This window comes from Phyllostomus discolor, chromosome 1 (assembly GCF_004126475.2).
Source record: "Phyllostomus discolor isolate MPI-MPIP mPhyDis1 chromosome 1, mPhyDis1.pri.v3, whole genome shotgun sequence".
NCBI lineage: Eukaryota > Metazoa > Chordata > Mammalia > Chiroptera > Phyllostomidae > Phyllostomus > Phyllostomus discolor.
This window is the reverse complement of record NC_040903.2, coordinates 74616297-74630813: the sequence shown is the minus strand read 5'-3', so window position 1 is coordinate 74630813 and position 14517 is coordinate 74616297. Positions and strand designations below refer to the sequence as shown.

Genomic DNA, 14517 nt, shown 5'->3' with positions numbered 1-14517 from the left:
TTCTTTCAAAAGCCATTCATCTGCTTTGTATACTTCCTACCCAAACAAAAGTACCAGTTTCACTCTTTGTTATTTTGCTCACAAGACAGACTAATAACATTTATTTGACATGGCTTTCGCTTGGGAACCCATTTTATTTTTACCCCCAGGGATAAGACTCTCATAAGAGGGCCATAACCATATTTGGTACATTGAGGAAACATTTAGTGAGTATGTACTACCACCTGTCAGGTGCTGTCTGCCCAACAGCACGTTTCAAGTTGTACCTCAAATGTTCAGCTCCCTTTGCTGAAAACCCTTCCAACATCCTACCCACAAGGCCATCAGTTTCCATACCCCTTTTTCTACAGTTTAACACTTAACCAAGCCACAGAATAATGGGTCTAATCTGGACTATAGGCTCTTCCAGAACTTGTGCCTTTGTCATCTTGACCCCATTGGCCTGGGAGAGAAGTAGTATAATTAAATGAGGAACATGCAAAAGTGCTGGTATTTTTTTCTTTCTACTTATTAGTCCAGCATGTACATCCGCCTGCATGAATAGTTGACAAGTTAAAATATAGGTAGGGAAGGGAAAAAGACTTGCTGGGATTTTAGATCATCTTCTCACATAAAGCCTGGAAGTTCTCACCTGGGGCAATTTTGTCCCCTGGGAAACATAAAATCCAGGGGCATTTCTGGTTCTTGGGCTAGGGAGGTATTCCTAGCATACAGTGGCTAAGTCAGAGATGCCAGTAAACATATAATGCATAGGACAGTCCCCCACAACAAAGAACTTTCTGGCCAAAAATGGGTAGTATGACATTTAGAAACTGAGGTCAGGTAAATCAGACAATTTGAATAATAATCTAAATTATTACCCTAATTGCTTTAACAGATTAACTACCTTAGTCATATGCCCTTCAGACTTAACTATAAGAATCAATATTCAGCCTACAAGAATACGGTTGTCTTCACTCATCTGACAGCTATCACTGTATATGCTATCAAAGGGAAAGGAGGTACCAGTCTAACTAAAATTTGAATTATGCAAAAATATTGAAGTTCCTATTCCACCTGACAATTCACTTATTCTCATGATATTATAAGTAAAATTATCAAAGCCAGTAACTTGCATTTGTATGGAAAACAATACTTGTAAACCACCAATAAGAATCTCTACGAGTTTTGGTTATATTGAGTCAAAAGAATGTAATCTGGGGTCTATTCACAGTGAAGCCAGGTAAACAGACTTTTTATCCACATTTGAATCCTCACAAGCTGTCAGTGACTAAGCACACACTTCACCAGCATCTCTCCTAAGCATCAGTTTCAGCTCTGCCAAAGGAAATAAACAGCTGTGTCGAAGCCAGCACAGTACTTCTATAGCTCTTAAACACCAGGACACACACAGACTCATTGAGAGGGAATTGGTTTCCCGAGTTTGGCTTTATTTTGCAGTACAGAAATCATTTGGAGCCATTTTGAGGCAGACATCATTGAATGAAAGGCTCTGTCAAATCAATACTGCATTTCATTGCAGCTTGGTCCGTTGAAGAAGCCATACGTGGGATACAAAAGAAGCTTCTACATTTACCTGCTTTGTGATAGGTTTCTTTTTCATTTGCTCTCACCAATTTTATCAGGTTAAAACACCGCACACAGGCTTCCTCCAAAATGTTGAAGTCTGGAGTTCAGTTAGAATTTTAGGCCCACATAAACCCATCTCTGTGGCCAGGCTATACGGGCACTATCGTAATACTTGACAGGACACAAAATGTAAAGCTATAGGGAAAACTTTGAGATGCTGTCCCAAATTATGGAATATTTGATTTCAGATTTCCTTAATGTCAAGAGGACAGATGGCACGCAAATTGCATTGATCCAGCTCTTGAGCAGCAGAAGCACGTAACTGCAAAGGCTACACTGATTAAAAGATACAAATACTGTATCAAGTTCTCTGTATCAGTATCACAATGTTGTTTTAAAACTTACCCTTCACTAGAAAAAAAGCCAGCATTGGTTAAACAGTACAGAATGTGGTCGCCTGTCAATTCTGAATAGCCACTCCATGAAAACAAGTTAATACACAATATTAGAAAGGGGAGTTGTATTTACTGGTGCAGTGCTCTGCAATCTCTCAGTTTGGATTACAAAAGCAGGCCTTACAATATTGATTTCATACAATATGCATTATTTGCCAAATTTTAAAGTTTGTCCTAATTAGATGGTAACATGGACTGCTGTTAGTCTTCCCCATAGATGTCATTTTTCTTGCGCTTCATTTCCTCAAAGTCAAACTCGGTTCCTGTCATCCTCTTATAGATGTCTTTAATGTCATCACAGGTTGTCTCAAAGTGAGTTGTAGCATCATATGTACGGGAAATAAAGATCTGGAAATAAAAATTAGAAAGACTTGAAACTAGGGAAGTCTCCCAATAAAAATCTGATAATACCCTTTTCAGATCACCACACTCACCTGGCTTTCTGTTCCCAAATCTTTTGGTACAAGCAGGTCACTGATACTAATGAATCTGGAGGAGAAAAAGAATTCAGTGAGCAGGTGAGCTGACCCCACACCCACTCACTGCTTCCCCTGAAGTGCAGAACCTAAAGGATGAGACTGGTGGACACAATGGCTGCTTTCTTTGTTCTCATGGAGTTTGCCCCACCATGGAGCCAAAATCAATCTAGGATTTTAGCTGATAAAAATGAACACATCACTTACTTCTGTTCAATTGGTTCCAACAGCTCCAAAGCTGGTTTGATTTCTTTCTCAGGTTCCTTGGTCTCCACAGTTGTACTGACTATGGCGATGTACTTCCCCTGTGCTGCCACGTTGTGTGCAGAGGAGATCATGCAGACATAGATATCTGCGAACGAATAATGCCAACTCACTGCCAAAGTCTAAACCTTGGGCCTGTGGGCACATTCAAGTCTCATATTTCTTTGAGATGTGAATTAAAATTAATTGGAATAGACAATACCTTGTAAGCTTTAAGTTTTATGTCTATGCAGGCAAACAGGATCATACATAGAATATGCAAATGTTCAATAACATTTAGCATTTTGGAGATGAAGGCAGTTGAACTACTGGACTTGAAAATGAGATTTCTCTTCCCAGCTCTGTCACAGCTAACTATGGAAACCTGGCAAACCATATGAACTGCTCTGAGGTCTTCTGTCTCTCTGAATTCTGCATTTAGAAAGGTTTTGAATTACTAAGAAAGGTTTTATTAAGTACAGATCCTCCTCAACTTACGGTGGTATTATATCCTGAAAAGCCCATAGTAGACATCATTAAGTCAAAAGGCACTTAATACACTTAACCTACTAAACATCATAGTTTACCCTAGCACCCCTTAAATAAGCTCAGGACACATTAGCCTACAGATGGACAAAAACTCATTGAATTCAACACTGTACTGAAAGTGAAAAGTAATGGTTGGTTATATGATGATCATCACTTATATGGTCTTCAAGTTGAAAATTCATAAGTCAAGTCGACCCATCATTAAGTGAGAACCTTCTGTACTAATTTTTCGTTTATTTAATATAAAGTTACAAATCAGCAAAAACTATTATTCTTGAGTTGGTGTACTAAACTCATAATTCCATAGATTCCTCTTATATGTATACCACCAAGTAACCACATCATTTCCAATACAGAAAATAATTGCTGGGTTCTCTTTTCCCCTTTTTGACTTTCACACACCCAGGTGCATGCTTGGGAACTTTTTATATATTACTATAGTACAAGTCCCTTGTTTTAGTAATAATCGGGGATTTGGATTCCTATATGGAAAAAAAAATACAGATAGCTTTTAACTGCATTTAAAAGCCAATACCCCCTTTTAAGTTGAATTTTTGATTAAAGATTTTGGACTTCAGAAAGAGGTGGTAAATGAAAACTACTGGTTAAAATAAACAGATTAGGAATTACCATTTTAAAGATAAATTCTGATCTTAGAGAAATTTAAGTTGTATTCTAGCACACTTTTAAAATCAAATATAAGTATTAAGTTGACAAATAATGATATTAAAATAACTGTCATCATTTCAAAATAGTGAAGTCAGGTCACTAATAAGCTAAACATTCACAGGCACATAATGTTGGAACCAGGAGAGACTGGGCTGCTCATCTTAGCTCAGACTCTTGAGTTCTACAGATGACCTCTGATTAGAGGTCCAAAGCAATGGATGCAAGGCTGAGGCAGGACTCCTAGGCTAATTTAATTTGTCCATTCAATGTGATGATATAGGATCTCAGCTAAGAGGGATCTATCACACTTTGTTTCCCATGTGTTAAAAACTAAGGCCTCTTCACTATAATAGAGCAGATAAAATTAGGAATTTGGGATCAAGCAAAAAAGTAAATGATGTCTAACAAAATTCTATAAACATCTGCCAATCTTCCAAACTCACCCGATTTCCTGTTGACCTGGTTCTGCGGAATAATGATCTGACAGGAATTGGCGTCATTGGTGTTCTTGATGGGGTGACTGAGGATACAGATAACTCGGATCACCTGACCCACTTTTTCTACCCGATCTTTTACATAGCTGGGGTCACAGATGAGCTGCTTACAGCGAGCAATCTGTAATAAAATATTTTTAAAGGCTTTATAATCTTCAGTGTCCACAATGTTTTTAGACAGTATACTGAAGCCACCATCATCTCTTGAATATAACGAAATTTTCATAAAGTTAACCGCAGACATTTATTGAATTATAGGTAACTATTAAAACTAGCTTTGCCAACAATCTCCACAAATTTCCCTGGAACAGATCCATTAATTCTAAATCCTATTCAAGTATTAGGAAAACTGTTGCATAATGTTCAGAAGTTTCAGAACTAAGTAGACCAGAATTCAAATCCTAGCTCTATGCAATCTGAAAGAATTTTTAGCCTTAAATGAAACCCTATAATTAAGGGCTGTCATTATATGAGAATGTACCAAGTAAAGAGTAAAATGTTCTATAATTAGTACCAGTATTACAAACCAACCAACACCATTCTCATTTTAACACTATATCTCTAAGTAAAACTTCAGTTGTAAAATATACATGATAATCTTCTTCCTCGTTATATCAAAGCCTTGACACTTCCTAAGGAGAAGCAGTTGTGTGTGACACAAAGAATGGGATAAAACTGCAATAAAAAGGACTTTGCGATATCAAATTAAAACATTTATCTGTATTTCCTAAACATGTATTATGCTGAAAGTAGTAGGCAGTTACAAAAGATCTGCAACAGTAATGAAAGTTCAGAGAGCCAACTAGTGAGTGTTGCTTATATAGTCCTAACTCATGGAGTAACATGAGAAAGACCAAAATATTTTTTTAAACTTAGTTCTTGAGTTTCTTTTTGAGCAGTTCTATTTGTTAAGAGTTGATGGAAGAGAAATGATCTGGTTTTTGCAGACTAACATCACTGGCATCACCTGAGAGCTTACAAGAAAATGCAGCCTTGCCTCTGACCACTACTGAATCAGAATATACCCTTCAACAAAATTAACAATGATTTATATTCAATTCAAATTTGAGAAACACTGTTCAAAACTCCACCTAGGCAGCTCCATAGCTAAACCCCACATTAAATGTTAATAATTAACATTAATCTTTAACAATTTATTAATAATAACAAAATGGTTAGTATTGCCCAAGCCCAATTTCAACCAGTAAATTATAAGTGGTACAAATATAAAGCTAAATTTAAATGAAAACTTGAGAAACAGGCACCAACCCACAGTATATACAGGATACCACGTAGAACTAAAATACTGCATATTTTAGTCTTAAGAGGAAGCAACAATCAACACTATACAAAGTATTTATGTGTTTTCTTAAAACCAGGCCATGGTAACTAGTCCTTAGTCATAATGAATATCAGTTTACTATAAGAAATCACATATAGTCTGAAATCTAGCATCAATGTCCAGACCAAATAAAGTACTTATTAGATAATAAAGTTTTCTTCACAAGAACACAGTACATTTAAGTTGTAGAAGCTACTTACCTCTCCTTCAGATTTAACACCAATCACTTTGCCATTTTCCACAATGATTTCTTCAATTGGTTTATTCAGCATGTAGGTACCTCCATAAATAGCACTTAGCCTAGAAAATTTTTAAAATTACAATTGGTGCTTTATAATTGTTTCAGCTATTAAAGTCTCCTTTCTTAGATCTTAATGAGCTACAGGTGTTATATATTTGTGCATGTGCCTTCTAGAAAGCATTAGTTTAAGTCATTAAAACATCAATTATAAAACAAAATCAAAACTACGAAGTGATTCTCATATTCAGTTACTAACATTAAATCTACCCCCCCCCCCCCCCCCAAAAAAGATTGCTAATGGAGGAACAGTTTTAAATGGGTCTAATAGACTCCTGCATATAAGTGAAACTATCAGGAGGCACTGCAGAGTGACCCAAGGCAGGCGGACACTGGGGAAGAGACTTGAAAGGAGACAAGGGGATGAGATCTTTATGTGATTTGTATGGATGCTGCTTCCCCTGAGGGAACATGGAGCAGCTAGAAAAGAAGCAAAAACTCTGGGATCATATTGACTTAAAATGACATAGGATAGAATTTGGGGTTGTTAACAGAGATGAAAATTGCCAGAGGAAATCCTAAAGTGGAAGCCACCAAAGCTGTAAAATCTCTTCCAATCCTTAACTAACTCCAGAAGAGTTTGTACATGAGGGAGATTACAAGGAAGCCGGCAAAAAGCAACAGCTGAAAAACAAAAAGACTTGAGCAGAGCTTACAGCTAGGTACGAGTCAGTCATAAAGACAAAGGAGTCTGAAATTTGAAATTGCCTCATTTTGCTGAGCTTGGCAGACACCCTGGACTTTCCCACAAAAGCCCTAGGTCCACACACCTATTGTGCCAAGACTAAGAAGTTAGCCAAAAACAAAAGACCCCCCCTGAAAAAGTGTAAAATCAAGCCTCCAAAGTTCAAAGTGAACTTACCTGCCTATTCAAATAAAATAATACTCTTCAGAGAAAGACTCTAGCATCTCTACAATGTATCAGTACATTATGTCCAATATATGATCAAAAATTGAAGAAACAAGAAAATATGATGCAAAGAGGAATTACCAATTAACACAAAGAAAAAGTATTTCATAATACAAAATATTTAATAATAAAATATACATCCGTTCTCACCACTTCTATTCATCATTTTTGTGCTACTCCTAGCCAGTGCATGAAGGCTAGGAGGGCAGGGGAACACAAAAGTTGTAAGAAGCTAATCTCTCTGTTCAGAGATGAAATAATTGTGTAATTGTGTACAAGGAAAATTCTAAGAAATCTATAAAACCAGTAGAACTAATAAGCACAAGGTCATAGGATGTAAGTTCAGTATACACAAATCAATTAATTTGTGTATATTCACAGCAAATGACTGAGATAAACCAAACTTTCATTAACATAAAAATAACCAAACACTTCGAATAAACTTGAACAAAAAAGGTGCTTGATCTCTACAATGATAGCTACAAGATATTGCTGACAAAGAAAATTTAAATATATGGATAGAGCACATTCATGGATTGGAAAATTCTCCCCCAAAATGAGCTATAGATGTCCTCATTAAATTTACTGGGATGACACTGGTTAGTAAGATCACATAGGTTTCAAGTGTACATTTCTATGACACATAATTTGTATACTGCATTGAGTGCCCACCAACTAAAATCTAATCTTCCATCACCATATATTTGGCTCCCTTTGACCTTTGCTACCCGCCCCCCGATCTATAGATTTAACTTAACCCCAATCAAAATCCCAAGAAGCAAGTTTTTCTAGGAACTGACAACCTGTTCTAAAATGTATATGGAAATGCAAAGGACCTCAGCCAAAACAATTTTGAAAAAGAACAAAGTTGAGGACTTGCACTACCTGATTTCAAGACTTACTATGACACTGTAAATAACCCTACCTCACCCCAAACACTAGTATATTATTTCAAGATGAGTCACATTTAAACACAAAGCTAAAACTATAAAGCTTCTAGAAGAAGACATTAAAGAACATCTGTGCTCCTGAGGTAGGCAAAGCTTTCATTGATAGGACCCACAAAGCACTAAACATACAAAAAAGTAAAAAAAGATATAAAAATATAAAACTTCTGTCACAGACTGGAAGAAAAACATAATTAATATATCTGACAAAAGACTTGCTGCCAAGATACATCCAGATCTCCTAAAAATCACAAAGACAACCCAATCTTTAAAAATGTGTAAAAGACACGAATAATCACACCATGAAATTATACAAACAGCCAACAAGCTCCTGAAAAGGTGATCAATATCAGTCCCAAGAAATGCAATTTAATGAAACAGCATTTCACACTGACTAGGGTGGTTAAAGAGACTGACGGACGACACGGCGTTGACAAGGATGAGGAATGACTAAAATTCTCACACTTTGCTGACTGTAAAATGGTACAACCACTCTCAAGTTGTTTCAGTGTCTTATGAAGTTAAACACTTGCCGTATCAGCAAACACTTCCCACTCCTGGATTCCCACAACCCAAAGAAATGACAGGTGTGGGGGATGGTTGATTATGAGGTCATACAAGGGAAGTTTCTAAAGTAAAATGTTCTGTATCTTGATTCTAGTTTTGATCACACAAGTTTATACATTTATCAAACTCAACATTTTTATTATGGGTCTGTGGCTTCACTGAATGTATTCAATAAAAATAAAAAAGATCTCATCACTCACAGGCATATCCTGTCTCATTCTTCACAACCGTATCTCATACTGCCACTGAAGGTAAGGTTCAAAATCAGTGGGATTTTATAAACAGGTTAAATATGGACTCCTACCTTGCAAATCCTTGTGGCAGTTCTCCAAGACCATACAGTGGATAAAGGTATGGGCTTTTGCCATATCTTGCCAAAGACTCACTGTAAAGTTTAATCCTATTAATGGTTTCACAACATGGTTGATCTAAATAGCTGAAGAGAAGGAAATAAATATTACAAAAGGCTTCAGTTTTCATTCTTGTGTTCTATTTAAAATCTGTTTCTGAAGTAATTTCAATTCAATACCTTTTTTTTTTACTTAAAAAGTTCTAACATTAGTTTGCAACTAGAGCCTCTTCTTTCATTGTATAACATTGCTATATATTTGTTTTGTTAGACTTTCCACAATGGAAAACGAGCCAATTCAGTTAGCATTCCAAAAAATATATAAATCCAAAAATAAACTTACTCATCAGTTCTGTAAAGTGCCAGAGCATGACCAGTAAAATCTATAACATCTTGGCCCAAGTCAAATTTCTTATACACCTCTCGCATTGCAGTCTTCTTAGGATCAATGCCCTCAAAAGTTCTAGCATCGTTTTCATCGAAGTTGGCAACATATACTAGGAATTTTCTGAAGCGACGTTTTTCAAACAGCCCCATTAAACCTAAAACAGAATTTTTCAAAAAGCACACACTCACAATAGGACACTGGAGAAAAGAGTGAAAGAAAAAGTTTAAATATGCCATATTGTCTGACGCTCTTCTAGCACAATGTGCAATTTAAGGTATGAGAGTCTGGACAGCTTTAAAATAAACTGACATAAGTACAAAAGATCAGTTAGGTCTTCAATTTTACAGTACAATTATAAGTAATTAAAGGCAGTATATCTATCTAATTATGTCTCTTATTAGGTACACGGTAAACATGACTTTACAAAACTATTATTTATAAAGGCATCCAGCTGAATGTTGTTTTAACTACTCTGATCAATAATCAGCCAACTGCCTAAAATTCTAAATGCTTTTCCTTTTCTTTTTTCTGTATACTAAGATACATTCCAGCATTTAATGGGAAAGAAACTTAGCTACCAAAAACAAACTGATTTCAAAGAAATTTAGAAGATGATTAGGCTGCTAGTCACTTACTTTAATGAAGTCCTAAATAATCAGTTCACTGCTTTGCACACTTAAAAAGCAGATGAGTAGACAGCTATGAATGACCACATAATAAATCCTCAGCACTTCCTACTAGTCAGTATTCCTACAACTGGTATATAGCTGGCAGAAAGACACAGGCAAAGGAAAAGAAATTATTCTGGTTTTACAGTCTCCTCCTTCCCCCTTTCCTAAACTGCACAGCTACTTCCAAAAACAACAATAGCTTTAAAAATAACAAACTCTCAAACATTTCTTTTGTATCTGTTGACAGTTTAATGTTTTGATATTTTTAACATTTCCCAAGACTGTAACTGAAACCAACAAAAATGAAAATTCAAATGATCAAGAGGCTATTAATGACAGCTGACTGCATTTAAAACAATATTTACAGCCCAGCTTTAAAAAATGGACAGACTGTACACACAGTAAAAGGCATAAGGTTAAATATTCTATCACCACATCAGCACCATAGTTAAGACACAAGCTTAATTGTCAGTGGTACACGTAAGGCAGTCAAAAAGAAACATGAGTCACTACTACAATGCACTTGTAATTCAGGTATCACATGGACAGTGCCTGTTGGAACCTACAGCTACAGCTACCACCAACAGTTTACTGGGGATTACTGCGTAACTTTTTTAAAAGTCAGAATAAAAATCTTTAGTGTTTTCTTAACCTTCTCTTTCCTCTCCTTTATTTCCTTCCCTCCTGCCCCTCATCCTTATGCCTGATGGACAGAATCGGCCCTGCTGGTTACACTTGTTGCACAGAAAAAGAGACGCTCCAGCGGCTTCTCTACTCCTTTCATGTTGCCATTCATGGTAACAACTAGCGCTTATGGCATTAGAAACAGACCCACTGCAACTACAAACATTTTGGAGATCCAGTGCTCATTCTGAAAGGCATATTTGAAGGAGTTCAAATTATACTATTCCTACTGTATAATTTTTGTAACAACTACCTCTATAATTATGCCTTCCTATCGAAAACTGTTGCCCCCCCATAATCCCTCCTGCTCTCAACTTTCTACGCAGTATTATTACCACCATGACATACTTTTCCTTATTTATAGCTTGTCTCCCACTAATGTAAACTTCATTAAGAAAGCATTTTTTGTTTACTTTCATCCTTCTGTTGAACCCTCCCTATTCCCAAACCTACAAGGGTACCTGGCACATAGCAAGTGCTCAATAAATATTCAATCCATATAATTAACGTCTGGTAGAAACAAACATAAGTTTATTTATTCATATACTGCACATACCATATAGAAAGAAAAAATTCAAATTAAATAAAATTAGAAATAAAATCTTTTTCAGAATAGTCCCCTGAGTAGTCTTACCTTCACTGCAAATTGGTTGACTTTACTTCATTCACTTGCAGAGGTTTACTTACAAAACAAAACAAAAACACACCAAGACTTTTAAAATAAAAAAACCTACAAAATCCAGAGCAGTTTCAGTAAGAGAACAGATAGAAGCTTTCCAATTAACTGATAGGTATAAGATCTGACCATTTTAAAAATAATTGGAGTAGAATTATTATCATACGAAAACTAAGATACAACACAGTACACAACACAGAACTCTAATGAAGGACCCAAATTACCTACTCCAGATGAGCAGCTGGCTGCTGCAGCAAACACAGCTCCTCAGAATGCCACAAGCTCTGGGATTCACTTGGATCTGTTTTATCAAAGGTGACTTGATTTCAAGGTGCTCCAGATAAAATAGATGCCTCAAACTAAAGATTTAACTTAAAGATGCAAAAGTTTACTGGGCACACTTCAAAGCTATTCATGAAAATGCCTCAAAACATTTCTGAACATACTATTTGATTTTAACACTACTCGAGAGGTCATATACATTTCTCATTTATTCGACAAAAATAACATCTGCCCAAGAAACAAATATTGACTGGAGACTTGGGGTTTTAGTTGGTACCATGAACTATCTATCACACGAACTAATAATGTCTACCATTCCTAAAAAAAAGCCAACAGTAGCAAGCTTTATTAATAGAAATATATTGTCTATATTACTTTCCTAGTAAGTAATAGTCCCACTGATACCAACCAAACAACATTTGGAGTATTATGTCTGGTCTGGCAAATCAGAGAATTTCCCCCAAAAAGTGGCCAAGAGATCAAGATAGCATATTATATGAAAAACAACCTCAGGAACTAGAAATGTTTAGCACAAAGAAAGAGAATCATAAACTATGTGATTTGTTAAAATATTTTTTAAACCCTGGCTGATATGGTTCAGTGGGCTGAGTGCCAGCCTGTGAGCTGAAAGGTCACCAGTTCAATTCCTAGTCAGGGCACACGCCTGGGTTGCAATGCAGGCTAGGTCCCCAGTTGGGGGCGTGTGAGTCAACTGGATGATGTTTCTCTTATATGTGGATGTTGCTCTTCCTCTTTCTCCCTCCCTTTTCACACTAAAAAAAAATTAATAAAATCTGTAAAAAAACCCACATTTTTTAAAAACTATATTTCCAGACTATATACAGTACAGTAGTAAGAGTACAGGGGTCCAGAGTCAGATAAATCTGACTTCCTAACAGTTCTACCAGTCAGGAGTTAACACTACTTTGTGCTTTCCTTTCACACCGGCATACCTCAGTTTTCCCAACTGTAAAATACAGATAATAGTACCCACATCTCACAGAGTTGTAATAAAGGACTATATAAAATAAATTTAGATAACACATATGAAGTACTTAGTGCATACATGCTGGCACATAATGTTCAGTAAATGTGGGCTATTGGTAACAATTCATAAAACTGTATACTAAAACTGGTAAATTCTACTGTATGAATACTATACCTCAGTAAACCTAAGTTTAAAAATATGTACATTAACATATTAGCTTATTTTTGCAAAAGGAAGGATAAGCCAGAAACAAGTAAAAATGATTATCAGGTTAGAAAGAATGGAGTGAAAAAGGTAAGAATAAGAATTACACTCTAAATATATCTTTTTATGTAATTTTGACTTTCAGGTTATATAAATATTTCATATATTTGAAAAATTAAAAAGGGAAAAACAGAACTGCCAAAAGTTAAGTCCTTCAATTTTTTGTTAAATGGAAGAAGTAGTTAAAGCTATTAATATAGGACCTACCATATGACCCAGCAATCCCACTTTTGGGGTATTTATCCAAAGATACTGAAAACACTAATCTGAAGAGAACTGTACCCCTGTGTTCATTACAGCCAAGAAAGCAAGCTAGGTATCCATTAATAGATAAATAGAGATGGAAAATAGATTAACCCTCACACACATGCACACATACACACACTCATAGGAATATTACTCAGCCATCAAAAAGAACATTTTGCCATGTTACAACATGGATAGACCCAGAGGTGAAATACAACAAAGACAGACAAATACTCTATGATTTCACTTATATGTGGAATCTAAAAAACAAATAAAACACAAACAAATACAGAGAACTAACTGATGGTTGCCAGGTAGAAGGGGGTAGGGGGTGAGCAAAAAAGGTATAGGGTATTAAGAAGTACAAACTGCTAATTATAAGTCAGGGGGAAATAATGTACAGCATAGTGAATATAGTCAATCATATTGCAATAACCATGTACAGTGCCCAATGGGTACTAACTAGACTTGCTGTGGTAACCACTTTTTAAGTTACATAAAATGTCTAATCATTTGTTGTACACCTAAAACTAATGTAATACTGCATGTCACCTATAATTAAAAATAAATTTAATGATATATAAATAAGAGCTCAAAGAGAATAAAAAAATGAAAGAGCATAAACTTTGTTTAAAAAGATTGTATTCAAACTCTTGAACTATTTCTATGACAACATTTTATTGGATTAAATTCACTGTCATTTAAAAGACTTAAAATATTTTCTAACCCATGATTACACCACTAACTCCTTTCAATTTAATTAGGAACCATTCCCTTCCTCCCCCAATTGTCAATTCTAACTAATTGTTACTGGGATTTTTTTACTATCCAGCTATAGTGTCTTTCAACATTTTAGGGCCAGTATTTTCTCCCCTAATAGCAAAAAGTAAATAAATGGAGTTAGAAAAATTGCCAAAATAAATGAGAATGTTTTTCCATACTTATGCCAAAATAAAATTAATGGAATTTATCAATTATTTTCCTGTTCTCCCAACCAAACTTTTCCCTCCTCTAAACTCCTAAAATATTTAGTATATAAAATTCATCTACCCTTTAGTTATACAAATTTGCTCTGCACAATAACTACAACAAAAAATAGCTACAACTCTTAAAATATTTAGTATATAAAACTCATCTACCCTTTAGTTATACAAACTTGCTCTGCACTTTCTCAAAATGCTTTGCACAATAACTACAACATTCTGAAGAGCAGAGGTCTTTTCTAGGGGTGTTCGCTATTTAAAAGAGAGATCAGAATAGAAAACGTTAACCAGGGATCTTTGGTTGACCCAGTGGAGGAAATATTTAGGGCAAAAAATAAAGTCACTCCATACTTACTGGAAATTCCTAAAAATAGAGATTTTGGAGAATAACACCATCACCAATCAGAAGATGGGTTTTACCAGACCAGAGGTCTTTTCTTTCTCAGGAGGTTAGATAACATAGGCTA

At 35.6% G+C, this 14517-nt stretch overlaps 1 protein-coding gene across 1 annotated transcript in view; it reads right to left on the bottom strand.

The window, feature by feature from the left end:
• Positions 1-143: 143 nt before the first annotated feature.
• GDI2 (GDP dissociation inhibitor 2) overlaps positions 144-14517 on the bottom strand; it is a 35096-nt gene continuing 20722 nt past the window's right edge. Inside the window, exons 5-11 of the mRNA XM_028505586.2 lie at positions 9212-9410; positions 8824-8955; positions 5998-6097; positions 4405-4576; positions 2708-2852; positions 2459-2513; positions 144-2372 (exon numbers count right to left, since the gene is read on the bottom strand). Coding sequence (XP_028361387.1) covers positions 2226-2372; positions 2459-2513; positions 2708-2852; positions 4405-4576; positions 5998-6097; positions 8824-8955; positions 9212-9410 — 950 coding nt within the window. The 3' untranslated portion in view covers positions 144-2225. The remainder of the gene's footprint in view (positions 2373-2458; positions 2514-2707; positions 2853-4404; positions 4577-5997; positions 6098-8823; positions 8956-9211; positions 9411-14517) is intronic.